Source organism: Coturnix japonica, chromosome 2 (genome assembly GCF_054131305.1).
Source record: "Coturnix japonica strain WE chromosome 2, WE-NBRP24, whole genome shotgun sequence".
NCBI lineage: Eukaryota > Metazoa > Chordata > Aves > Galliformes > Phasianidae > Coturnix > Coturnix japonica.
In genome coordinates this window covers 463,310-485,223 of record NC_140664.1, presented here as the reverse complement: position 1 = coordinate 485,223, position 21,914 = coordinate 463,310, and the positions used below count along the sequence as shown (strand labels likewise).

Sequence of the window (21,914 nt, the reverse complement as noted above, 5' to 3'; positions counted from 1 at the left end):
GCTGCAAAGGGGATGGAAACAGTGGTGCCCAACGCCAGGACAAGAGGGACTGGGATCAACTGGTAACCAGGAGCTTGATGTACCCATCAGGAAGCACTGCTGTGGCAGAATGTTGGTAGCAGTGGCTAAGAGTTGTGGAGTCTCCTCAAAGTTCTTCATAATCCCGTGGATATAATCCTGGAGAACCTGCTTTGGGCATCTGTTTGAGCAGAGGTTGGACCAGATGACATCAAGAGGTGCCTTCCAATCTCAACAGCCATTGGGCGAGCTAACATTTGTATAGGAGAGCCACAGCCACCAATGCACAATAGAGAAGAAAAACTGTTCCAGCTTTTTTGAGCCTTAATGCACCCACGATAAATGCCTGATACCAAAGCAGCGTGAAGACTCTAATGACTAGAAGAGATGATAGATCTATCAACAGACCATTCCAAGGAACTTGAAGTCTGATGGCTGATTCCATTGGCTTTCCTCTGTGACCATGGAGGTGATGGGATGGAGCACGCTGCTGTCTATCTGTTCTTATTACTCTTTGTTATCATGGAAGAACTCAAGGCAGCTTCTTCTCAGGAGTACTGTGGACAATGTTTAATAACAAGAAGTGTTTTCTTCTCTCTGAAAGTGATGGAATACAGTGCCTTACAGGCCCAGCAGTGAGCGCCATCCTCTTGGATGCTTTTTAAAGAGGAACACAATCAGATTTTGGGTTTTGTTTTGTTTTGTTTTGTTTTGTTTTTCCCCATAAACAAGCGCTGCAAAGATCTAAAGATGGAGAAAGAAAAAACCATACAAAAAAAGCCACCACCATAAATACACAACATCTCTTACCCAGACTTTTGCTGGGAATGGGTGCAAGTCTTTTCAGTGTGGGGCTCCGTTTTTGGCTGCACAATTCCAAAGCTCAGCAAAAAGGATTTAAAAGCACCGCTCTATTACAAACCTGAACAGGATTAGAGAAGAACACACGTAGCTCAGAAAGGCACATGATTTATTCTTTGACATTTTTATCCATTCCGTGCAACGTTTCCGGATGGTATTTGATTCAAACCTTCCACTCGTTGCTACTGGCCCATGGGTACTCCCATGGGCATTGACATTCCAAAGGCTTTGGTGCTAGAATTAGGCATAGGATGCCACAAAATGAGGACGTGGCCTGCTGCTGAGTGTTGGTGATGGATGACATCAGTCCTGTCATTACTGAAGGCACAGGGCCGGCAGGGCCACTGAGGTCAGCAAGGAAGAAAACGCATTGCTCCCAATGCAACACGGTGGACATGGCTTGACATGGCTCCCTCGTCACCTCCCAGCTCTATCTGCCCCATTCTTTTGACCACAGCTTTGCAGTGAGGGGACCACAAGCAGTTCCTGTACAGTCCTCAGAGCAGCAGATAACCATTAGAACCATCCAAATTAATCACCTGGTCTTCCAAACAGCAGAAATGCTGGTCTGAGTGCTGGGGGGTGATTTGGGGTACCCCTCACTGGCTAGCATGCTGCAGCTCCGTGAGGAGGAGTTGCAGCTTCTCTGTTAATGCCACCTGGAGAAGAAGCAAAAAGGGACAGTGAGTGTGGCTCCATGGGGTCACTGTAGGTCTGTGGGGGCAGGAGGATTTGGGTAGGACCAGGATTGTGCTTAGTAAAGGGGAAAACATACTGGGTAGGGCTGAGGGTCACGGAGCTGGCGGTGAACGGGGCTGAGCAGGTTGAGGGATGCTTGTGCATGGCTCCGTACCTCCTGTAAGCTGGGCAGCTCCTCACACACCTGCGGGATGGAGAGACATCATAGCATCCATACGCAGTGCAAGCACCTCAAGACTGCACAGCACAGGGATGTGGGACAACGAGATGGTGGTTGTGGTGGCACCATCTCAGCTTTTCTAACATCACAGGGGCAGGGGTATCTCAAACTCTGGTGACTGATTCAGCAGGAGGCCACCACCCTACCTAGGCCCTCACACAACAAGGGAAGGACACCTCATTGTGACATGGACCCACCACCACCACTCTGAGCCCCTCCTGATCCAAACCCATCATGGAAAGAGATAGAGCTGCCTCTAACCTGTCCATCTCTCAAGTACATGTGATGAAGGGGCTCCACAGCGCTCGGCCTGACTTTGGTGGCCTCTCCTCTTCTTCCCAGGATGTGGACCACCAATTCCTGCCCCACGCTCGGTGAGGGCTCATTCTCCAGGGCCATGAGGTCCATGAAGGGACGACCTGTAGGGATGAAGGGTCAGGTGCCAGCAGGTGACACCAGTGACAGGATTATGGAGCAGGAAGGAGAACTGGTCAATGAGACAGGAGTTTTCCAACACAGTGGGGCTCACCAGCAGCATCGTAGAGCCGATATATTGCTTTAATCCCTGGGATAGTCATCTTCTCCTCCTCCTCTGTGAACTTCAGGCATGGGGAGCCATTAACCTCCACCAGCTGTGGAAAAAGAAGTGATGGGGATCAAGAAAAGGGTAGATGTGGCATTTAGGGACATGGTTAATGGACAAGGTGGTGATGGTTTGACAGGTGAACTTGATCCTAGAGGTCTTTCCCAATCTTCTATGACTCTATACCAGCTCACACTGGTGTGGGAGACCATGCAGAGCTCTGGTCAGATTCAAAATAACTGAGTAAATCATTAAAAATAAAACCACAGCCTCAAACCATCCCCAAGCCAAGTGGGGCAGAGCTGCCACTCCTACCTTGTAAACACAGCCCAGCGACGGCTGAAGGGGACACGTCACCAGGTTTGTCCCCACACCAACCATGTCAATCTCACTCCCCTGGTGTAGCAGAGAAGACAATGACCATCAACAGCCTTTTATTTTTTTAAGGCTCATGCTAAAACCAGAGCCATGGGGCAGGTCAGGGGCTGCTCTGCCCTAAGGTGCCTCTTGGTGTCCATCTGTCCATCCCACCCACTCATTCCAGGTGGAAACTCTTTTCTGTTCCCACCCAGGAAAGGCCGAGTCACATTTGAAAGTGACCATCACATTTATCTTTCCATTGCTCCAGCCCCAACTTCACCTCTCGGTTGAATTCCTCCAAGCTCTGTTCATTGATGTCATTGCTCACAGCTATGGGGATGCTCCCAAACCAGGGAACCTGGAAGCTGGAAAAGAAAGAGAAGAGCAGGAGAATGAGCAGGAAATCAGTACCAGGTTTAGGGGCTCTGAGAGCCAACGAGCACCCCACAGAACAGTGAGGGCTCCCACTCTAACAGACAGAGGCAGGACACTCAAATGTGTGGGTACCCGGGGCGGAGAAGCAGGGGATGCTCTCCGGATGTCTGCAGGACTCACTGAGCACCGCAGGCTCGCAGCACCCTCCGGGTCTCTTTGGACTGTTGGATGAGGTCCCCGCTATCCAGGCGTACCCCGATGGCGCGGTACCCCAACTGGTGTAGGGCCAATGCTACAGCACAGAAATTGGGTAGACCGCTCCTGACAGGGGCAGGGAGAAGAATTAGTGTCCATGTCCTGCACCAGGTGACAATGAAAGATGGGGACACAGCAAAAAAAAGGCCACCTCATGACGCAGTAGGTGTCCAGAAGCCCCTGGAAGTCTTGTGGAAAGGCGATGGCGTAGGACACGAAGGCAGCCAGCTCACCGCGGTTGGGTTTGTCAGTGGGGATCCCCAGCACCTCACACACCTTCTGCAGCCATGACTCGGCCAGGGATGGGAGATCCATGGGCTCCCCACCTGCCAGCGGTGACAGGACCTGTTTGGGGACACCAGTGATGGCACTGAATCAATCACGTTGGTTTCAGTGGGTGAAATGAGTTCTAACGTGGGTCTCGTGCACCCCATACCATGTGTAACCCCTTACCCCTCCCTATGGGGACATCTAAACCTACAGCCACACCTGGGATGTCCCATCCCCAGGGTCTTATCAGGGTCTTTTCCCATCCCTGTCCCATCTCCCAGCACTCACTCTGGGCTTCACTTCCTCCAGCGACCTGAAGGACATGATGAAGGAATGGGCGACGGTGCCGCGCACTGGGATGCCATAGAGCTTCCCTGCCAGGATGTTGCTGGTGCAGTCAAAGCCTGGGAGGAGGGATGAGGGGTGACAACACGACCACGACACAGAACGGGTATGTGGGACAGCACTCACCTCCAATATAGGAATACTTGGAGGCAGAAAGTCCACCATCCGGACCCTGGGCACGACGTAGACCCAACTCCATCAGCTTCATCTCCGGGCCAGCAAGAAGGCGGAATCGAGCGGCGTTGGTGGCCACCAGGCTGGAAGGGCCAAGTCAAACCAAGTCATGTTGGCAACAAGCGGCACCATCATTTGCTTGGGGACCACCACAACTCAGTCACAGCCAAGATGCAGGGCCAAGAGTTGGTACAACATTGGGAATGACAAAGAGGACCGTGGTTTGTTTGCTTGGAGAACAACTCCACTTGGATACAGGGACAACAGCTGGTCCAGCAGAGATGGACAGATTCCCCTGTAGAGCCCCAAAAAGGCTGTAGGATCCCCTACCTGGCGTAGCTGACCAAGCACAGCAAGGTGGTCTCCAGCAGCTGCACCACCAGCAGCGGTCCCTTCACCTGTAGGAGCGGGACCTGCGGGGACAGCACGGTGACAACCCCACAGCCACACACCAGGGATGGGGACATGGGGACGCTTGGCCGTGTGTCTCACCCTGGAGAAGACAACGGAGCCTTCAGGCACAGACGTGACGGTCACCTCAGAGGCATCCACGGTGCAGAGGTAATCAAAGAAGGCATCCTCTGTTGTGCTGGGCAGCACCGAGCGCAAGTAGGCAATGTCTGCAGGGATGTCAGATCGTGGCTCTGTCCCCTGTAGGGCATCAGCCCCCCAAGGGACTCCCCCAATGTCCCCTTGGTCCCCAAGGTCCTCTGAGGGAACCCCAAGTACCACTAAGGGGTCTACTGGTCCCTCTGAGGGATGTCCCTTTCCCCATCAGATCCATCTAAGGGACATTTCCATGTCCCCTACATCAAGGGCTCAGTTCTCCCTCAGAGAGATCTTAGTGTCCCATAGATCTTCCTTGTCCCTTTAAGAGATGCCCCCCATGATCCATCTGAGGACTCAGATCTCTTTGATGGCACATCTCTGTCCCCCCCACCCCAGGCTCCCAACCCTTAGGACCTTCTGAGGGACATCCTTGTGCCCCACAGGTCCTCCAGAGAGATGTCCCCACATCATCTAGTTCCTTTTAAGGACTCAGATCCCTCTGAGGAGTCCCCTGTCCTTCCAAGGGACATCCCCATGTCCCCATAATCCTTCTGAGCCCTGTGCCCCCATCCAAATCCCTTTAGGGAGTTCCCTGTCCCTTTAAGGGACATACCAGCATCACCACCCCAAACCTCTGTCTCTCAAGCCCCTCTGAAGCCCACCCCTTGTCCTCCCCATGTTCATCTGAGGGACATCCCTGGGTCCCCTGGGTCCAACTGAAGACACTCCAGTTCTTCCAAAGGGATGATCCCGTGTCACCTAAATCCCTTTGAGGACTCCGGTGTCCATCTGAGGGATGGTCTTGTCCCTTAAATCCCCCCCAAAGGGCTGCCCCAGTGCCCCACAGGTCTCTCTGTTGAGTCCCCTGTCCCTCTTAGAGATGTCCCCATGTCCCATATGAGCACTCAGATCCCTCTGAGGGATATCCCTGCCCCCCTTTGAGGAGTCCCCCGTCCTTCTAAGGGCCGTCCCTATGCCCCAAGGCAAATCCTTGTCCTTGCCACGATGGATCTCCCCGCGTCCCTTCCGTCCTAATACCGAGTCTCCAGACCCTCTAAAAAGGGACGTCCCCACTCCCCCACGTCCAGTCCTTGCACCCGGGATATCCCCGTCCCCAATCCAAGCCCTAATGACGAACCCCCTTAAGGGACATATCCACGTAGTCCCACCGACCCACCCGCAGCCGAGAAACGAAGAGCCCCGAGGCTACGCAAGGCTTGACCCAACCCTGCGCCCACCACGAAGGCTGCACCGAAGGGTTCCCGACGGAAGAAGAGCTCAGCGGCCGCGGGGTCCCGGTGCCTCCCGGTCCTCCATAGAGCGTACGCCATCGTTAGGTGGTAGAGATCAGCCAGGGGAGCCATCGGGAGGAGCTGGGAAGGGAGAAAGCGGAGCAACATGGGAGAGGGGCGGGGATGTGGGGACGTGGGGACACCTGGTGGGCGGATGGGGTATATGGTGTGGCTTGGAGTGAGAACGGGAGAAGGGGAGGGGGGTGAATTGGGGATAGACGGCACTTGGTGGGTCCGAGGGGACATTGGGGGTAGGGGAGCAGTTGGTGGCATAGGGGGGACGTGGTGGGTTTAGGGGGGAGAGGGATGTTTGGGGATGGGGGCACTCAGTGGCTTTGGGGGGACATAGGGGGCACTTGGTGGCTTGGGAGGGGACACGGGGTCCATTTGGCTTAGGGAGGTGGATGGGGTGGCCCTGGGAGGATAGATGTAAGGCAAATAGGGCCAGGAGGGAGAAGGAGGTGATGGTCCCCCTCTACTCAGCTCTTATGAGGCCCCATCTGTTCTGTATCCAGGTCTGGGACCTGCAGTGTAGAAAGGATGTGGAGGGCTTAGTGGCCCAATCTAAGATGATCAGGGGGCTGGAGCACCTCTCCTATGAGGAAAGGTTGAGGGAACTGGGCTTGTTTAGCTTAGAGAAGGCTGGATGGAAGCTGCAGCAGCTCACAGCGCCTCCCACTTGCAGCTGGACCTTGGACTTTGTGACGCCCCATTAGCGTCACCTCCCCTTACTGCAGAGGCCGGACTAAGCACAGGCCGGGATCCTCACAAAGCAAAGGAGCTGCTAAAGTGTATCACAAGGAAACACACAAGTATCCTTCTTCCTTCTTGTTCAGGTCTTTTATGAACAGGGGAAACAGCCTGACATCTTACAACGTATCACTGCAGGGCAGATACACTGAACAGAGAAAGCCATCACCATCAGATCCGCACTCCTTGATCTCTTTTTATTAGTTACAGTATATCAGGGAGGATGGGTTTCGCTTCTAGATCTTGTTGAAAGCAGCGATGTCGACGCTTTGCACCTGCAACACAACAAGAGCAGCGGTGAGGGGTCAGCGAGGTTGCGTTCAGCGCTCACATCACATCGAGGTTGATCTTCGCAGCACGCACTTGGTTCTGCTCATAATAGATGGAGCATTGCATAGGCCTAAGGCCAGCTGTGCAGATATCCACCCTCAAGGGTGATAACAGGACACTGGTGTGTTAACTACTGCATCAATGCTTCCTTCAGGTCATCCTTTCTACCCTCCCATTGCATTGGAGGTTGAATGGGGATGGAGGCACCTCCAGCACCAAGGTTAAAAAGCCCATGTAACTCCCACCTTGGTTCTGCCCATATTGAGCCTATAAGAAGGAGTTGCTCCAAATGGGCTGGATGAGGAGCAGAAAGACCCCAAAACGGCTTCTATACCAGCTCAATACTTACATAGTCCTCGAACTTGGTGATCTCCTCCTCCAAGATGTCGGTCCCGACTTTGTCATCCTCCACTACGCATTGGATCTGGAGTTTCTTAATGCCGTAACCTACTGGGACCAGCTTAGAGGCTCCCCACACGAGCCCATCCATTTGGACAGACCTCACACACTCTTCCATCTTGGCCATGTCAGTCTCATCATCCCACTGCAAGGGCAGGGAGAAGGAATTTAATCACCCTTGTTTGGAAACATGCAGGTCAAGCCTTCAACTCAGATGTAACATATGAGATGATTTGAAGCCTCATGTGGGAGCTCTCCCACTTCACCTACTCACCGGTTTCACATCCAGAAGGATGGAAGATTTGGCAATAAGACCCGGTTTCTTCGCCTTCTTCTCCGCATACTGACGCAGTCTCTCCTCCCTCACTTTGGCAGCCTCTTGATCTTCCTCTTCATCATCGCTGCCAAAAAGGTTGATGTCATCATCATCATCATCATCTTCCTCCGCTGCAGCAGCTTTCTTTGCAGGTGAAGCAGATGGAAGCTCTACTTTCTTGGAGGGAACACCGAAAGGTTCCACTTTCTTCATGAGGATGATGTGAGTTCAAGTTTGCAGTGGGGAAGAATGGAGAGAAGAGTTCACATTGCTCAATAAGCACAGCCCACAAGGTGTGAAGAACCGACCAACAGCCATCAACACAGGACACTGGACCAGAGGGACCTTTTAATTTCACCTATTATAGCCATATTTCAACTCACAGAGTGAAAAAAACACCAGTCAAAAGCTGATCCTTTCTCTTAAAGGCCCAGTGACTCAGAATATCAAGAACAGAAGCTTAAGAGCAGCTGAGAACATGGCCTTAAAGAACAGCCTTGCTATCATTTACCTACAGGAGACCATACGTTGCCATGAAATCCCCTAGAGGTGAACATCCAAATGGAAAATACACCCAGGGTGCTGCAGACCCACAAGACTTACAAGCAAATACCTACCAAAGGATTCACTGATGTTTATTTCTCTCCCTCAACAACAGAAGCAATGTTCAGATTTCCTAATATATAAGGCTCTATCAACTAAACACCTTCAAGCATGAGCTTCTTGGTTTGACTTTAGATGTAATATTTCTTTATGCCACATAATGGTTTGGGAATGGTAAGGAAGCTACCAAAACAGGTGGAAAAGATGCATCATCTCATCTTAACTCAAGGAACGATTGGATGTTGTGTTGAGGGACATGGTTTAGTGGGAGCTATTGGTAATACGTTGATAATAGGTAATAGGTAAGAGTTGAACTGGATGATCTTTTAGGTCTTTTCCAACCTTGGTGATTCTGTGATTAACTCAATCTCCATCCTCAGCACCTGGAAAGACCTTAGAAACAAAGTGACATGTCGTGACAATAAAGCAGCACTTGACTGAGACGCACCTGTGTTGGTGGAACAGGGGACGGTTGATGGGAGGTAGATTTTTCCAGAGCATTCAGGCGACTTTCCAGTTTGAAAATGGCCTTTTGGAGATCTGCAACGACTGCAAGGAGATTGTGGTATGTGTGTGGGGAGAAACTTAAGCTTGTAGACTGTGCATTAGGTCTTATGTTAAACTAATCCAACCAGACTGCTTGTATGATGGCAAATTCTCCTACTTACCACTGTGAAGGTTTTGATTTTCTACCTCCAAGTGAGAGATCCTGGAAAGAAGTTCATTTTGATCAGCAGGCCCAGAAGAACTCGTGCTCTGCAACAAGGAAAACGGAATTGAAACCAATGTGTTCAACCCTATTCCCAAGCTCAGTGGTTGAGTGAAACAAAGAGTCAAACATTTGAGGAGGGGAATAATAAATATTGAGGGCTAAGCTGAAAACAAGGACATGAAAGCTTCAAAGTAAATAGGCTTAGCTCTATATAAGGCAGCATGAAATGTCAAGAAGTGGCAATGATGAGCAAAGGATGAAGTCGTTTCTTGCAGTCTCAGACCACCACTGAACACGGAACGTTATGGAAGTTATCACCCCAAGTCTCTTCTATGGGGCATCTGTCTCCTCTTACAGATGAGCTGAGGCACAGAGCATAGAAATGACCCGCTAACATCACTCAGCAAAGTCCCTGCATAGAGATCACAGCATTTCTGCACTCCCACCTTCCCCAGTCCAGCCTTCAGATCCTCTCAAAGCAACCTGAACTTAATTTAACACATCCTAAGGGAGCAATTAGACCGATCCAGCTTCGAAAGCATTTGGTTTAACAGCAGAAAGGATTTCTCTGTAACTTTAGACCAGCAACTGTATGTATATATAACAGAAGATACAGTCATTTGTGCTTTAAGTGCCTTTTATAACTAAATACAACAGTGAAAATTTATATTCTTCCAAGTGTACTCGGCATATAATAACACTGTTTTCAGTCACAGCTGACACTTAAGATTAAGAGAGAGGAATATGAGGAAATGGGAAGCAGGTCTAAGATGTAGACCCCTGGGAGAGCAAGGAGATCAGTCCCTTATAGGACATGCAGATCAATGGGAGATGCTCTAAGCAGGAACGTCAGAGACCTTTCCCCATCCATCCCAAAGAAACAGGGGGACCAGAGGTCAAAACCACCACGAAATCCATCTTTGCAGGCAATAAAGGGTCGGGAATAGAAGCTCAGATCAGTTCCTAAACACTGTGCTCATAACACTCCATTAGGTGAGCTACAACCACGTGCCAAAGGATAAATGCTCCTCATTGACCCACGTCTGCACTGCAGTCTCCTCTGGCATCACACAACCAGCTCCATTCATGCTGAGAGGACTTACAGTTGAATGGCCTGACTGCCTCTTTGGACGGGCAGGAGCTTCTTTACTACGTGGAACTGTCTTCTGCTGGAAAGGGCAAAGAAGTTTGGGGGACGTTTGGTTCAACAAAGATAGAAAATGCATTTCACTCATGCTGGAATTGTGCAGGAAAGCAGATCCAAAGTGGTCCAAAAACGAGCCAGCGTCACACCAACTCCACACCAAACAAAGCCTGCATTAAAACAGCCATCCATGAGCTCTGCTCTTAGTAAAGCCTTAATCACTTCCCCACCTGTGATACATGCAATACTGAAACACACACCAGGTCTCAGCTATCTCTGTCCACGTGTGGTGTAATACCCTATAGGCAGAAACACATGCAAAGCTATAAGATTCCTAGCAGGTCTCCAATTACCACCAATGACCTCCTCTTAGAGGCAACACAACACCATTCCACACCCAGCAACTCAATGGTGTTGGCTTTCACCCTTGCACCACCATCAGATGAACGACAGAAGGCAAACACTGAACTGCTAATGGGCTCATTATCTGACCTCTTCCTATTTTAAGTACATCATCCATAGTGGAACTTAATGCTAAGGGCCAAGGTCTAAGTTAACCCAATGAGAAGACTGAAATCTGCTAATAGACGTGGATGGAAAGCTGGCACTTCCCTCTAAGAAGGATCTGAAGGAATCAGGCCTTTCCTTTAACATATAAACCAGTTGCAAAGCACAGCATTCACTTCTACCAACTATACTCCAGGCTGGATAACACACAGGTTGGCTCTTCAGTTTATTCCCAAAACACTCATTGCTTCATATAAAAAACAAACCTATTTCTTGCACGTAGAGTTCAGGTCTCCTATCTCCTTCAGGTCAACCTGCCTGAGCTTAGGAAATACAGGTTTGGCCATATACCAAACTGAAATGATACCAAACTGAAATGATGCCTGTAAATGGAAGATGCTTTCACCTGCCTAAGGGCAGCGGGATGGATCCTGGGTGGTTTCTGAATGTGGCCTCAGACTCGCTGATGATGCTGGACAAGTCATTCCTTTCTGTGCCTCGTGACCTCAGCTATAAGATCTCATCACCTGAAGTCTCAATGGCATCAGCTGCAGCATTTATTGAAAACATGGCTGGGAAAGCATTAGTGATGTATAGCAGATGTGAGCTGGAGTGATGGCTGAAAGCAGGGATGACCATGCAAAGCAGGATGGAAAGGTATGTGCAAACAAATGTTTCCTGCATCAGAGTTTGGTGCTTCTAAATGTACCCAAACCCTTCCATATTACTCCACCTACACTGAATTTCAGGCCTGCTCTTATCCAAGATTCAAAAATAACCCCAAAAGCTGATGGTTCTCTGGTTGATTTCTCAACTGCTCAGTCCTTCTAAGCTGATACATGGAAGCTGAAGACCCAACTGTGGTTTACTGCTGTATGTTCCAGGGCCTGGATATGGCCATGTGTTGATAAAACCTAAGAAATAAGGATGGTCAGATTAAGGTACAGTAAGTAAAGTGCGATCAGGGAGGAGAACACTGCCATATGCTTGGCTTTACCAGGTAACCACATACTTGGGGTGCACGATGCTTTCCCTATTGCACATATATAGAACAGTGCTTTTCCTTCAAGCCTGGAAAACTCAAAGCTGCTTTTTACAACAAGCAAGGTTTCAATTTTGAGATGCTACGGTTCAATCCCAGCCTTAAATCCTCAAACCCACCCAAATCTTTGCAGGAAACAGAACAGCTCTTGATATTCAGCACCGGACTCCCATTGGGGTTGAAAGTACTTTGTGTTCTCAGTGCTGTTGTCTGGCTTTGGGCTGGTGCTTTGCCAGTTCTCTTAGCTTTCCCTATAATAAAACTTGGCTAACCCAAGCTGACACGTTTCTCACTAGGCAAGAGGCACAGACCAGGACAAGGAGCATCTGAGGCTCCACAGGCCATTATATGAGATGATAACACACCTGCAAGGCAGACCAGCAGCACTGCCAGGTGATTAGTATTTAGGTCTCCTGGCCCCACTCATCATATCCAGGTCTTGGCTCCTGCAATCTGCATTGTTTTGGAGGAAACTGATGTTAGATCTTGGCTGGATTTGAGGTCTTAAAACACTTGATTTACAACAAGCTTTCCAAGCCTTGGTGGAGATGGAACTCAGGTTTGCTTCCCCACCTATTTGCCTCATTGAAGCCCTAGATGAAAGTCTTAGAAAGGGGTTGATAATTCCTACTGAATGCCCAAGCAGAGCATTGTTTTCCCCTGCTTCCCTGAGCCCTTGGCTGAAATATTGATGCTGAAGACAGAAATTAGCATTAGAAAGTTGCCAAGCACTCCCTTCCTCTTTCATAAGACGTCCCAATGACTTCAATGCTGCTCTCAGAACCACCCAATCCAACCACAACAAAACTCCCCCCTTGTTCTCAATACACCCCTCATTGCTCCTGCATCCAAGTTTCCAGCTTGAATCACTCACACAAGCAGTTGCAGAAGCTGCTTTTGTAATGTCAGAGTCCCACACTAAGATCACCAGGGGAAAAGCAATCAGCCCAACTCCTTTGTATTCAATCCAAATACGCGGCTTCTCACTGCCTATGTTAAGGAGGAATAGGAAATTCTCCCCTTGAAAAGGACTTTAGATTTAGTAATAACTTCCAAGAGGGGAGTTATGAGGCCAAATAAATACAGGTGAAGGATGGATATCCTCAGGTGGAAGATACGCTCAAGGATGCAGGTGTCAGAAATCAGGATCTGTGTTATATTCTACTATTCTATGTTCTATTCTATTCCCTTTTCAATTTAAGCTACCAGCTTCCAGCTGAAAACATTACAACAGTGCTGCCTGTTATGTCTTATCAGCATAAAAAACACCTCTAGAAATGCAGTTCATGGGACAGTCCAGACTAGGAGCCAGGCTAAATGAATTCCTAAGCTGCAAACAGATGGAAGACACCATTTTTTTGCACATACCCTAAACTGAAAGCAAAAGAGGAAAGAGAAGGTGGCAGCTCGGTGTACCCCCACCAAGAGACCTGATTCTGCTGGCAGCTCAGTGCTTTGCTGCCCAGCGAGGTTGTTTTAGCAGTGAATTGTTAAGTGTTGAGGGAGCAAACTCTAAAACCCACCAAGGAGAAAAAGGAAAGAAGCTCAGCTGAAGAATATTTATTCCTAAATGCAGTTTTAAAGCCAGCAAATAAGATGGACTCTGATAGCAACTGTTCTCTTGGTCAGATGGCTCTATCTATGTGCTGGTGGTACGCAGAGCTGCACACCAAACTCATCTCTCCTCTGACTTCATAAAAAAATGAAGAAGCCAAACCAATCTAGAAAGTGTTCACGTAAGAGTTCTGCACCACAGGTAAATATGGTTGCAGGTAGCCAGGTGGTGAGAGCTCGGGTACTCACTCCGGCCAGTGATTTCTGGATATTCTCCCTGGCTCTGGCAATGTCGCGGAGGATCGTGCTGGCTCCGTTCTCCTGCAAACAGTGCAGAAAGAACCAAGATTTTTCTTTAAAAATTAAAAAAATATATATATATTATAATATATATATATATATATAGGTAACATGAGAAATTGGGTCAGGGAGGTTTAAAACAAAGGGGGGAATAGAGGAATAAAAAAAAAGGGGCGGGTTTCTTTTCCCCTCATCTTCCTGCTGATTCAATGGGGACGATTTCCCCCTTCCTAATACATAAACTCATCTTCCATGATCCATTGACTCCTCATCTCTTCCAAGAGCAAGATATGTGATATCAAACTGCCCACAAACCTCTGTCATACAGCCTAGACACATTCAGGTGGATAACCCACATTGAGGCTGCAGATAGGTTTAAAGGACCACTGACATTTATCCTTAGCATTAAGTAGATGCAAGAACACTACAGCATCTCCATCAGAGCCACCTCCTGGAGCCAAAATTTCCTTATGAGGCACAAAAATAAGGTGTTCTCTTCCTCCTTTTCCCTCTCAAAGGCCTCTTTAGCATTTGCTTGAGATGGTTACCTACAGCTTCTCATGTTTATGCAAGTATATCCTCAATGCTGTGCCACCACTACCCCAGCAGAAGAAGCAGGAACAGAGTGTGCCTATGAGTTACTACCGAAGCCAGAAGCTTCCCCCATAGAATGCCTGCAGGACAGCCACGTGAATCACTAAGCAGCTTTCCACATCACCAGTTAAGTGCATAAGCAGTTAACAGCCTTTGTATATAGTACAAGAAGAGGTTATAGTAGCTCTGCGCTTTAAAAGGGACTAAGAATTCGTTTGGGACTAAGAATTGTGTGATCTACTTTTGCTCAAGGTGTGTGTTGCAGCAGCACCATGATCCCATTCCACCTGCTCCCCTCCCCCAATTCAAGGCTGTGATGCAGCTTTCCTGCGTCATAGGATGCAGTATTGCAAGGGGGTACAAAGAGAGGAATGTCATTGCTGGTTAATTAGGAGTCATGGCACCCTCACTAGATCATAAAAGTTGGTGAAGACCTCTGAGATCATTCAGTCCAACCTTTAAACATCATATATATATATATCCAAGCCCTGCCAAGACAAGCTTAGTAGCTCCAAAACCACAGCAAAACAGCACAAGGGCATCTCATTTCCCAACACACCGCTTGTGCTGGAGGAGTCCTAGTGCACAAACAAGAGACAAAGACAAGGTGGGGTGGGTTTAGTGAGCCTCTCACACTTGGATTAAAGCAACATTCAGAGTGAAAGCAATAAATACAGAAGGACACATCATCCAGGTAAGACAGAGTCCTTCTGCATTAAGGCTCCAGCACACCTGAAAGCAACGTTACCTGCTGGTGCGAAGAGCTGCCGGCCGGCCCATTCACTTGCTGCTCGTAGAACCTTCTCTCAGCTTCATCGTACTTGTACTTGTCAAACCAGATCTTCTCATTCACGAGGAATTCAACTGCCATTTTTCTGCGGAGGGAGGAGAACAATAAAAATAAAGTCAGTTTCCAGGAGCCTTTCAGGTGAGGAGCTTGTAATGGGGTTGTGAGAGCAGCGCTGTCTAACCCCCATAGGGCTGTGGCTTTCTGCTGAGCAGTTCCCCCCCTCTGATGGGAAGCTTTAAGGAAACAGGATCCTATTAGGAAAGCAGGGCAGGCTAATCAGCTACCCCGTCTGCCTGGCCTGCATTGTGCAAAAGGGCACTGGGAGGGCACAAGGAATCAGCTGATCTGCACCACCTTCCAGCAAAGAGCTTCCCAAGGAGGATTTTCTAGATCACATTCAACACACACGCTGGAATCCACCACTAAGAAAGATGCCTTGTGCATGAGACTGATAGGGATTAATGCTCTTACTGCTGAAACCAAAGATAGGAGAAGCAAGGCATAACTCTGTCAGGCAACTCCTGATCATTACAAGTCATAAACTTCAACCAATTTCAGTTTTCCTTTAACAAAGCTCTGAATTGTTGGCTTTCTTATTACATGCTTCCATCCAGCTACTTCACTGCACGCAGAAACCCACCTGCTGCAAGGACAAAGCACCACAATAAAGTCACACCAAGACCAGGCTCTACCACACAATAACTCACCCCCTCCAACCTAAATCATGCCCCAACCCAACGCACCCCCTTTATCATTAGCTCTCCAACAAACATACCCAACGAAGCCAATGGGTGAGTGCTTTGGAAACCCATCCATCCTCCTCAACCCACCCATGGGTTAACATGCATTGAAGCCATTCCCAGTACTCAATGCTGCCAGCCCCTGCTCAAGACTAAAGACTTAAAAAGTGGAAGCTTCAATAGATCAACTCAATGTTTTACCTACAATTTACAACTACAGAGGTAATCTAATGGGAAGCTCTTCCTGACCAACCACACCTTGACACCAAATAGGCTGGAATCCATCTAGCCTGCAGACCAAATGGTTTAATAAATCACTACGGCAACTTTTTCCTCCCCTCTCTGAAGGAATTTCCCCATTCCCCATCTTATAAACAACCCAAGAGCAACCTCTCCCTATAGTACAACACACGCTCGGTCCCGCGGACGCCAAAGGATGCTCATCTTCTACACATGCAAATGCCTCCAGCTCAATCCTGACCCCAACTTCGCATGTGTTTTACCCCCACCCCAAAGTAAACTTCTCCTACTTCTTTTCTGGTGCAGGTATATTCGGAGCCTCAGCATCTGGCTGGGATTTCACAACTGTGGGTTGTGGCATCCCTGCGTTCTCTTTTGCTCTTTCCATTTTCAGAGCTTCGGCTGCATAGAAGCGCGACTCAGCGCTGTCGTATATCATCTTGTTGAGCCACACGCGCTCACTGTCCTCGTGCAGGAAGAAGGAGGTGGGTGAGGGTGGCTGAGAGCTGCTGATGAGCTCCATGTGTTCAGAACCTTCTTCCTTCCCAACGTTGTAGCTCTCCCCAACCTTCTGGTGGTTCTCCGACGCTTGGGGGGAACCCGGTGGGTGATTATCGAACATGTTCTCGTAGAAGCTTTTCTCAGCGCCGTCGTAGAGAGGTTTCTCCAACCACACCTCTGACACCAGAGCTTGCAAGCTGGAAGCCTGAGGTTTACCATTGACTGTGGGCTCTGCGGAGGAAAGCGAGCTGCTAACGAGGGGAGCAGAATTAACCACATCAGAATTAACCGCATCAGGAGCTAAGCTGGGTGTAGCAGGTGTAGGCAGCGCTGTCACGTAGCCTTCATCTGGCGTTCCCAGCCCAACATTCCCACTGTCTGAGCACACAGAGGGGATGGTGAGGATGTTTGGAGGAACAAAGAACTGAGACCTTTCAAGGAACGCCTTCTCAGCCTTGTCAAAGTCAAACTTGTTGACCCAAACGCCCTGAACGACGTGGTGACACGCACTCAGGTTGCCATGAGAGCAGGACAGGGCTGCTGGTAGCATCCATGGCTTGGGAACGTCTTGGACAGCTTCTGATTCAGGCTGCTCAGTCTCTGCTGCCTCCTGGTATTGAGAATCTGCTAATTTTTGCCTATACAAGCACTCAGCTTGATCATACAAAGGCTTGTCAAACCATACACTGTCAGCTAATAAACCACTCAAAACAGAGTCTACCTTGGAGACCATATTTTTGGGTTTGGGAGAACGTTTCCTCTTCCTTTGCTTCTTGCCATTTTTGCCTCTCTTCAGGTCTCCCTTGAATTCACCTTCAACGGAGTCATCATTGCAGACCCCATTGACAGCCTCCAGCTCCATGCACTCCTCTGGGGCTACGGTGGCACACGTAGCTTCTCCTTCATAATGCATTCTCTCCGCTTCATCGTATTTGTGTTTGTCTACCCAGACCTTTTCTATGGGGCAGGGAGGCTTCCTGGTCCTCATCTTCCAAAGAGTGGCAGCATTAAAAGATAAGCACAACAATGTAGTTGCAGCAAGACTCAATCAAGCGAGGGCATGCATTAAGACTTCAGTACTTTTTAAGTTCTCTATGTGTCAAAAGCCATTATTATTCACCTTAAATAGCCTAAGCATTCAGTTAAATTCCTTTTAATTACTAATTGTCGCCCAAGGAGATTAAACTGCCTTTGGGTCTTTTTCACATTAGTAGGTTAGCCTTAAATTATCCACCAGGTATGGTCACAACCAGGCACTTATTTGGGAAGATAATGCTCAAAAAATGAAGGATACCCTAATTCTCATGTATCCTTAGAGGTCATTGCTTACTCTGATTCATGTTTTGCTCCTGAAAAGCCAGGAGAGGGAGCTGATAGCACAACTTTGGTTCAGAACCTCCAGGTGCCAGCAATGAAAATCAACCAAGAGCTGGAGATTGTGAACTAAGCTTACCCCCAGAAGTCTTCTGCTCAAGCAAAGGTGCTTTGCTTGACATAATTTAATGGGGAAGGGGGAATAAACAGTTTAAAATAGCAAAGTACTGCAGTGTTATAACTTAAAACTCCCTTAAAAGAGTCTTTACATGAGTTCCAATTAGCCAAGACTTGCAGCTTAAGCCTGAAGGCAAAACATATTGGTAAGGACTCCTAAATGGAACATCAGGGCTCTGCATTTGTCTGTCATTCTGCTTGGCTACAGATCCACATTCATTCATGTTATCCCTAGGGAAAAACACAAGCTAGGAGTGAATAAAACCTTTAAGATCCTTTACTGTGATTACCTCAATAACCCAAAGCAGGTGTTATCACAGTCTAAAGCCATCATTTTCCAGTGGAAATCTGAAAGTTGGGCAATAACCTGTGTCCACCAGTAAAGCTACACACCAGTGCCTTCACACCCCATACCCCACAAGTGCCAAACCACAGGACGGCTGCAGAGTACTTACTGTTTTAGTTCCTGCGACAGCAATAAGGAAAAATACATAGTTTAGAGACAGGGCCAAGTTTCAAGAGATTCAGCAAGGACACAACCAACAACCAATTAACTCCTCCCTTTGAATGCACAGCGTATAATATTAACAACCTATCAGGTGTTCAAAGAGAATGCTATTCTTATTACTTATCAGAGCCAAGTAATCAAATACTCCCAAGTAAGTCAGCTCGATGCTTAGCTGTGCCATCAACTGAGCTTACAGAAACCTAAAAGACAACCTCTAGGTCTGATCTGCTGCTTCAAAGCTTTGTTTCTGGTATCTGTTGTCACGATCCCTAAGTGTTTTAAGCCAGAACAAATCCATGCAATGAACTCCCATTGCTGCAGGTTAATGCTTGAAGTTACTGTTGTTCTGTAAATCCAACATAAGCTCTGGACTTAAGCTATTTGGCTGTATTACCCCCAGAAATCGAGCTACCTTTTAAGAAGCCCATAAAACCAAAGCACACCATTGCCACCAAAAGAAAGTTAATCCCACTCTGTTTAGTGGTTGATAAGAATCCATTCCTCCTCCTCTGTCCAAGGTTCTCTTAACCTGAGAGCCTGTAAAATGGATATTATCAATCTCCTTCCCTGGAGTCTGGTTATAAAGATGTTAAACAGCAGCTTTCTGGATGCAACTTGCATTAGATATTGTACTATTTCATTAAAAATGAGCGTCAGGAGGCAGCAGGAGGACAAGGGAGGCAGTGTAGCTCATAGGGACACATCTGTGCTCCCCATGGACAAAAAGCTATAGGAGAAACCCCAAGGACTACATAAGAACACAATGATTTCTGCAGGCACGAGGAAAAGAAGCTCTAAAGCTGATGTTTTATTGGTTTATTTCCCTGAATTGGCTCTGGCCTGAATCAAAGGAGGAACACAAAGCATCAGGAGAGGAACCACATCCATCAGGTCACGGTGCTACATGGAGGAGCTTCACACCAACCTTTATCCAGGAGAGGAATCACATCCATCAGGTCACTGTGCTACATGAAGTAACTCCATACAAACCTTGATCCAGTGCAACCTAAATACTCTTTGCTCTGCTCTTTGCAATTGAGAGCACGGGGAAATCACAGCAGCAGGGAGCGACAGACGTGGTCACCTTCACATGGAACAGCAAACTGAAAGCAAGCAGGATAGAGAAAAGAAAGGCGTACCTGCAAGGTCAGAGAGAAATAGGGCACACCTGAAAAAGGAGAAAGAAGAATTACAGCTACACAGCCCAGCAAAAGCATTTTCTCCTCCATACAGGACATCATTAGAATTGATTTAGATGTGAAAGAACAGATTTCCTCCATGGGTTTTTATTGGGGGCAGAAGGAGTGACACACAGCAGCAGCAGCCTCAGCAGCTCAAGTTATCTCTGCAATGCTCTGCAAGCCCCAAGAGAGGACGTCAGCAGCCTCAGCCCTGTCCTGCTGCCAAAAGCAGAGCTCTGGAATGGGTAGATCCTTAGTCAGCTATCACAGAAAGAGAAGGAAAAACAGCAATACGGGCATTAAAAAGGTGAGAGGGGCTGGGAACAGCAGCACGAGGAGGGGGGAAAGTGGGATGAGCTCCTTCTGGGAATGAAGAGAGTCTCTGAGATACACAAGGACGGTCTAAATGACATAAAGCCTCCCCACATCCTCTTTCTTGAGGGGGATGTGGGAATGTAAGTGATCTAAAGCCCCCCACAAGCTCTTTTCTGGGGGATATGGGGGTATAAATGATCTAAAACCACATCCTAACCTCAATTATTAGGGGGGATGTGGAGTATAAATGATCAAAAGCTCACCCATACTCTCCCCTTTGGGAGTATGGAGGGTATAGATGACCTAAAGTCCCCTCCCACCCTCCTTTATGGTGGGGATATAGGGTATAAATGACCTAAAGCTCCCTACTACTCTCCTCTTTGGGGGTATATGGGGTATAAGTGACTTAAAGACCCCTCCTATCCTCCTCTTTAGGATATAAATGACCTAAAGCCCCCTCCTACCCTCCTTTTTTGGGGGATATGGGGCATAAATGACTTAAAGCCCCCTCCTATTCTCGTCTTTGGGGGGATATAGGGTATAAATGACCTAAATCCCACTCCTACCCTCCTTTCTGAGGGGATATGGGGCATAAATGACCTAAAGCCCCCTCCTACTCTCCTTTTTAGGGGGATATGGGGTACAAATGGCCTAAAGACCCCTCCTAACCTCGTTTTTGAGGGCATACGGGGTATAAATGACCTAAAGCCCCCTCCTACTCTCCTCTTTGGGGGGGATATGGGGTATAAGCTACATAAGACCCCCTCCTACTCTCCTTTTTGGGGGGTATATAGGGTACAAACAACCTAAAGCCCCCTCCTACTCTCCTCTTTGGGGGAATATGGGGTATGTGTGACCAAAAGACCCCTCCTATTCTCCTCTTTGGGGGGATATAGGGTATAAATGACCTAAAGCCCCATCCTACTCTCCTTTTTGAGGGAATATAGGATATAAATGACCTAAAGCCCCATCCTACCATCCTCTTTGGGGGGATATGGGGTATAAATGAACTAAAGCCCCATCCTACTCTCCTCTTTCGGGGGATATGGGGTATAAATGACATATAACTCCCTCTTACCCTCCTTTTTGGGGGGATATGGGGGTACAAACAACCTAAAGCCCACTCCTACTCTCCTCTTTGGGGGGATATGGGGTATGTATGGCCAGAAGACCCCTCCTATCCTCCTTTTTTGGGAGATATGGGGCATAAATGACCTAAAGCCTTCTCCTATCCTCCTTTTTTGGGGGGATATAGAGTATAAATGACCTAAAGACCCCTCCTACCCTCCTTTCTAGGGGGATATGGGGTATAAATGACCTAAACACCCCTCCTACCCTCTTTTTTGGGATATAAATGACCTAAAGCCCCCTCCTGTTCTCCTTTCTAGGGGGATATGGGGTATAAATGACCTAAAGACCCCTCCTACCCTCCTTTTTGGGATATAAATGACCTAAAGCCCCCTCTTACCCTCCCTTTGGGGGTATATGGGGTATAAATGACATAAAACCCCCTCCTGCCCTCCTTTTTGGGATATAAATGACCTAATGCCCCCTCCTAACCTCCTTTTTTGTGTATATGGGATATATGTGTATATATATATATATACATATATATATATATATATGAATAGCCTAAAGATACACCTCCATAAGGGGAATAGGGGCCTCACAGAGTTGAGGGCCTCATAGAGCCTAGAACGGCACAAGCCCCTAAATAAGTAGAGAAGCCCTTCCAGCCCTTAACCCCACATCCCTCTAAGGACGAAGGAACACAAGGAAAGCACTTAAAGAGGAGAATAAAGCCGAATATAAAGCACTTACCGGCAGCGCTGGAGCTTGACCGCTCGGCTCGGCCTCCGTGTGGTAAAAGGAGAGCGGCGCTCAGTGCGCGGGGCA

At 48.2% G+C, this 21,914-nt stretch overlaps 2 protein-coding genes across 13 annotated transcripts; both read right to left on the bottom strand.

Annotated features, from left to right (window-relative positions):
• Positions 1-971: 971 nt before the first annotated feature.
• NAPRT (nicotinate phosphoribosyltransferase) lies at positions 972-6,099 on the bottom strand. 3 transcript variants are annotated; one of them, XR_014942353.1, is made up of 13 exons: positions 5,887-6,099; positions 4,653-4,780; positions 4,491-4,573; positions 4,113-4,243; positions 3,930-4,045; positions 3,523-3,716; positions 3,249-3,437; positions 3,022-3,106; positions 2,697-2,777; positions 2,328-2,430; positions 2,060-2,217; positions 1,655-1,762; positions 972-1,538 (listed from the first exon to the last, which is right to left on the bottom strand). XR_014942353.1 is itself a non-coding variant. In XM_015856438.3 (13 exons), the coding sequence occupies exons 1-13, from the start codon at positions 6,071-6,073 to the stop codon at positions 1,479-1,481; spliced, it is 1,575 nt and encodes a 524-aa protein (XP_015711924.3). In that variant the 5' UTR covers positions 6,074-6,099; the 3' UTR covers positions 972-1,478. The 3 variants fall into 3 exon arrangements, 2 of the variants coding, with proteins under 2 accessions (XP_015711924.3, XP_085392987.1); XM_015856438.3 differs by having other exon boundaries at positions 3,297-3,437; XM_085536861.1 differs by lacking the exon at positions 3,930-4,045 and having other exon boundaries at positions 3,297-3,437.
• Positions 6,100-6,927: 828 nt separating this feature from the next.
• EEF1D (eukaryotic translation elongation factor 1 delta) lies at positions 6,928-21,889 on the bottom strand. Of its 10 annotated transcripts, none has more exons than XR_014942352.1 (11): positions 21,840-21,889; positions 19,662-19,690; positions 16,313-17,511; positions 15,001-15,127; positions 13,608-13,679; positions 10,215-10,425; positions 9,068-9,155; positions 8,848-8,948; positions 7,755-8,003; positions 7,431-7,625; positions 6,928-7,026 (listed from the first exon to the last, which is right to left on the bottom strand). XR_014942352.1 is itself a non-coding variant. In XM_085536854.1 (11 exons), the coding sequence occupies exons 3-11, from the start codon at positions 17,509-17,511 to the stop codon at positions 6,988-6,990; spliced, it is 2,136 nt and encodes a 711-aa protein (XP_085392980.1). In that variant the 5' UTR covers positions 19,662-19,690; positions 21,840-21,889; the 3' UTR covers positions 6,928-6,987. The 10 variants fall into 10 exon arrangements, 9 of the variants coding, with proteins under 9 accessions (XP_085392980.1, XP_015711916.2, XP_085392985.1 ...); XM_085536854.1 differs by having other exon boundaries at positions 10,215-10,280; XM_015856430.3 differs by having other exon boundaries at positions 10,215-10,277.
• Between the last annotated feature and the right edge of the window lie 25 nt (positions 21,890-21,914).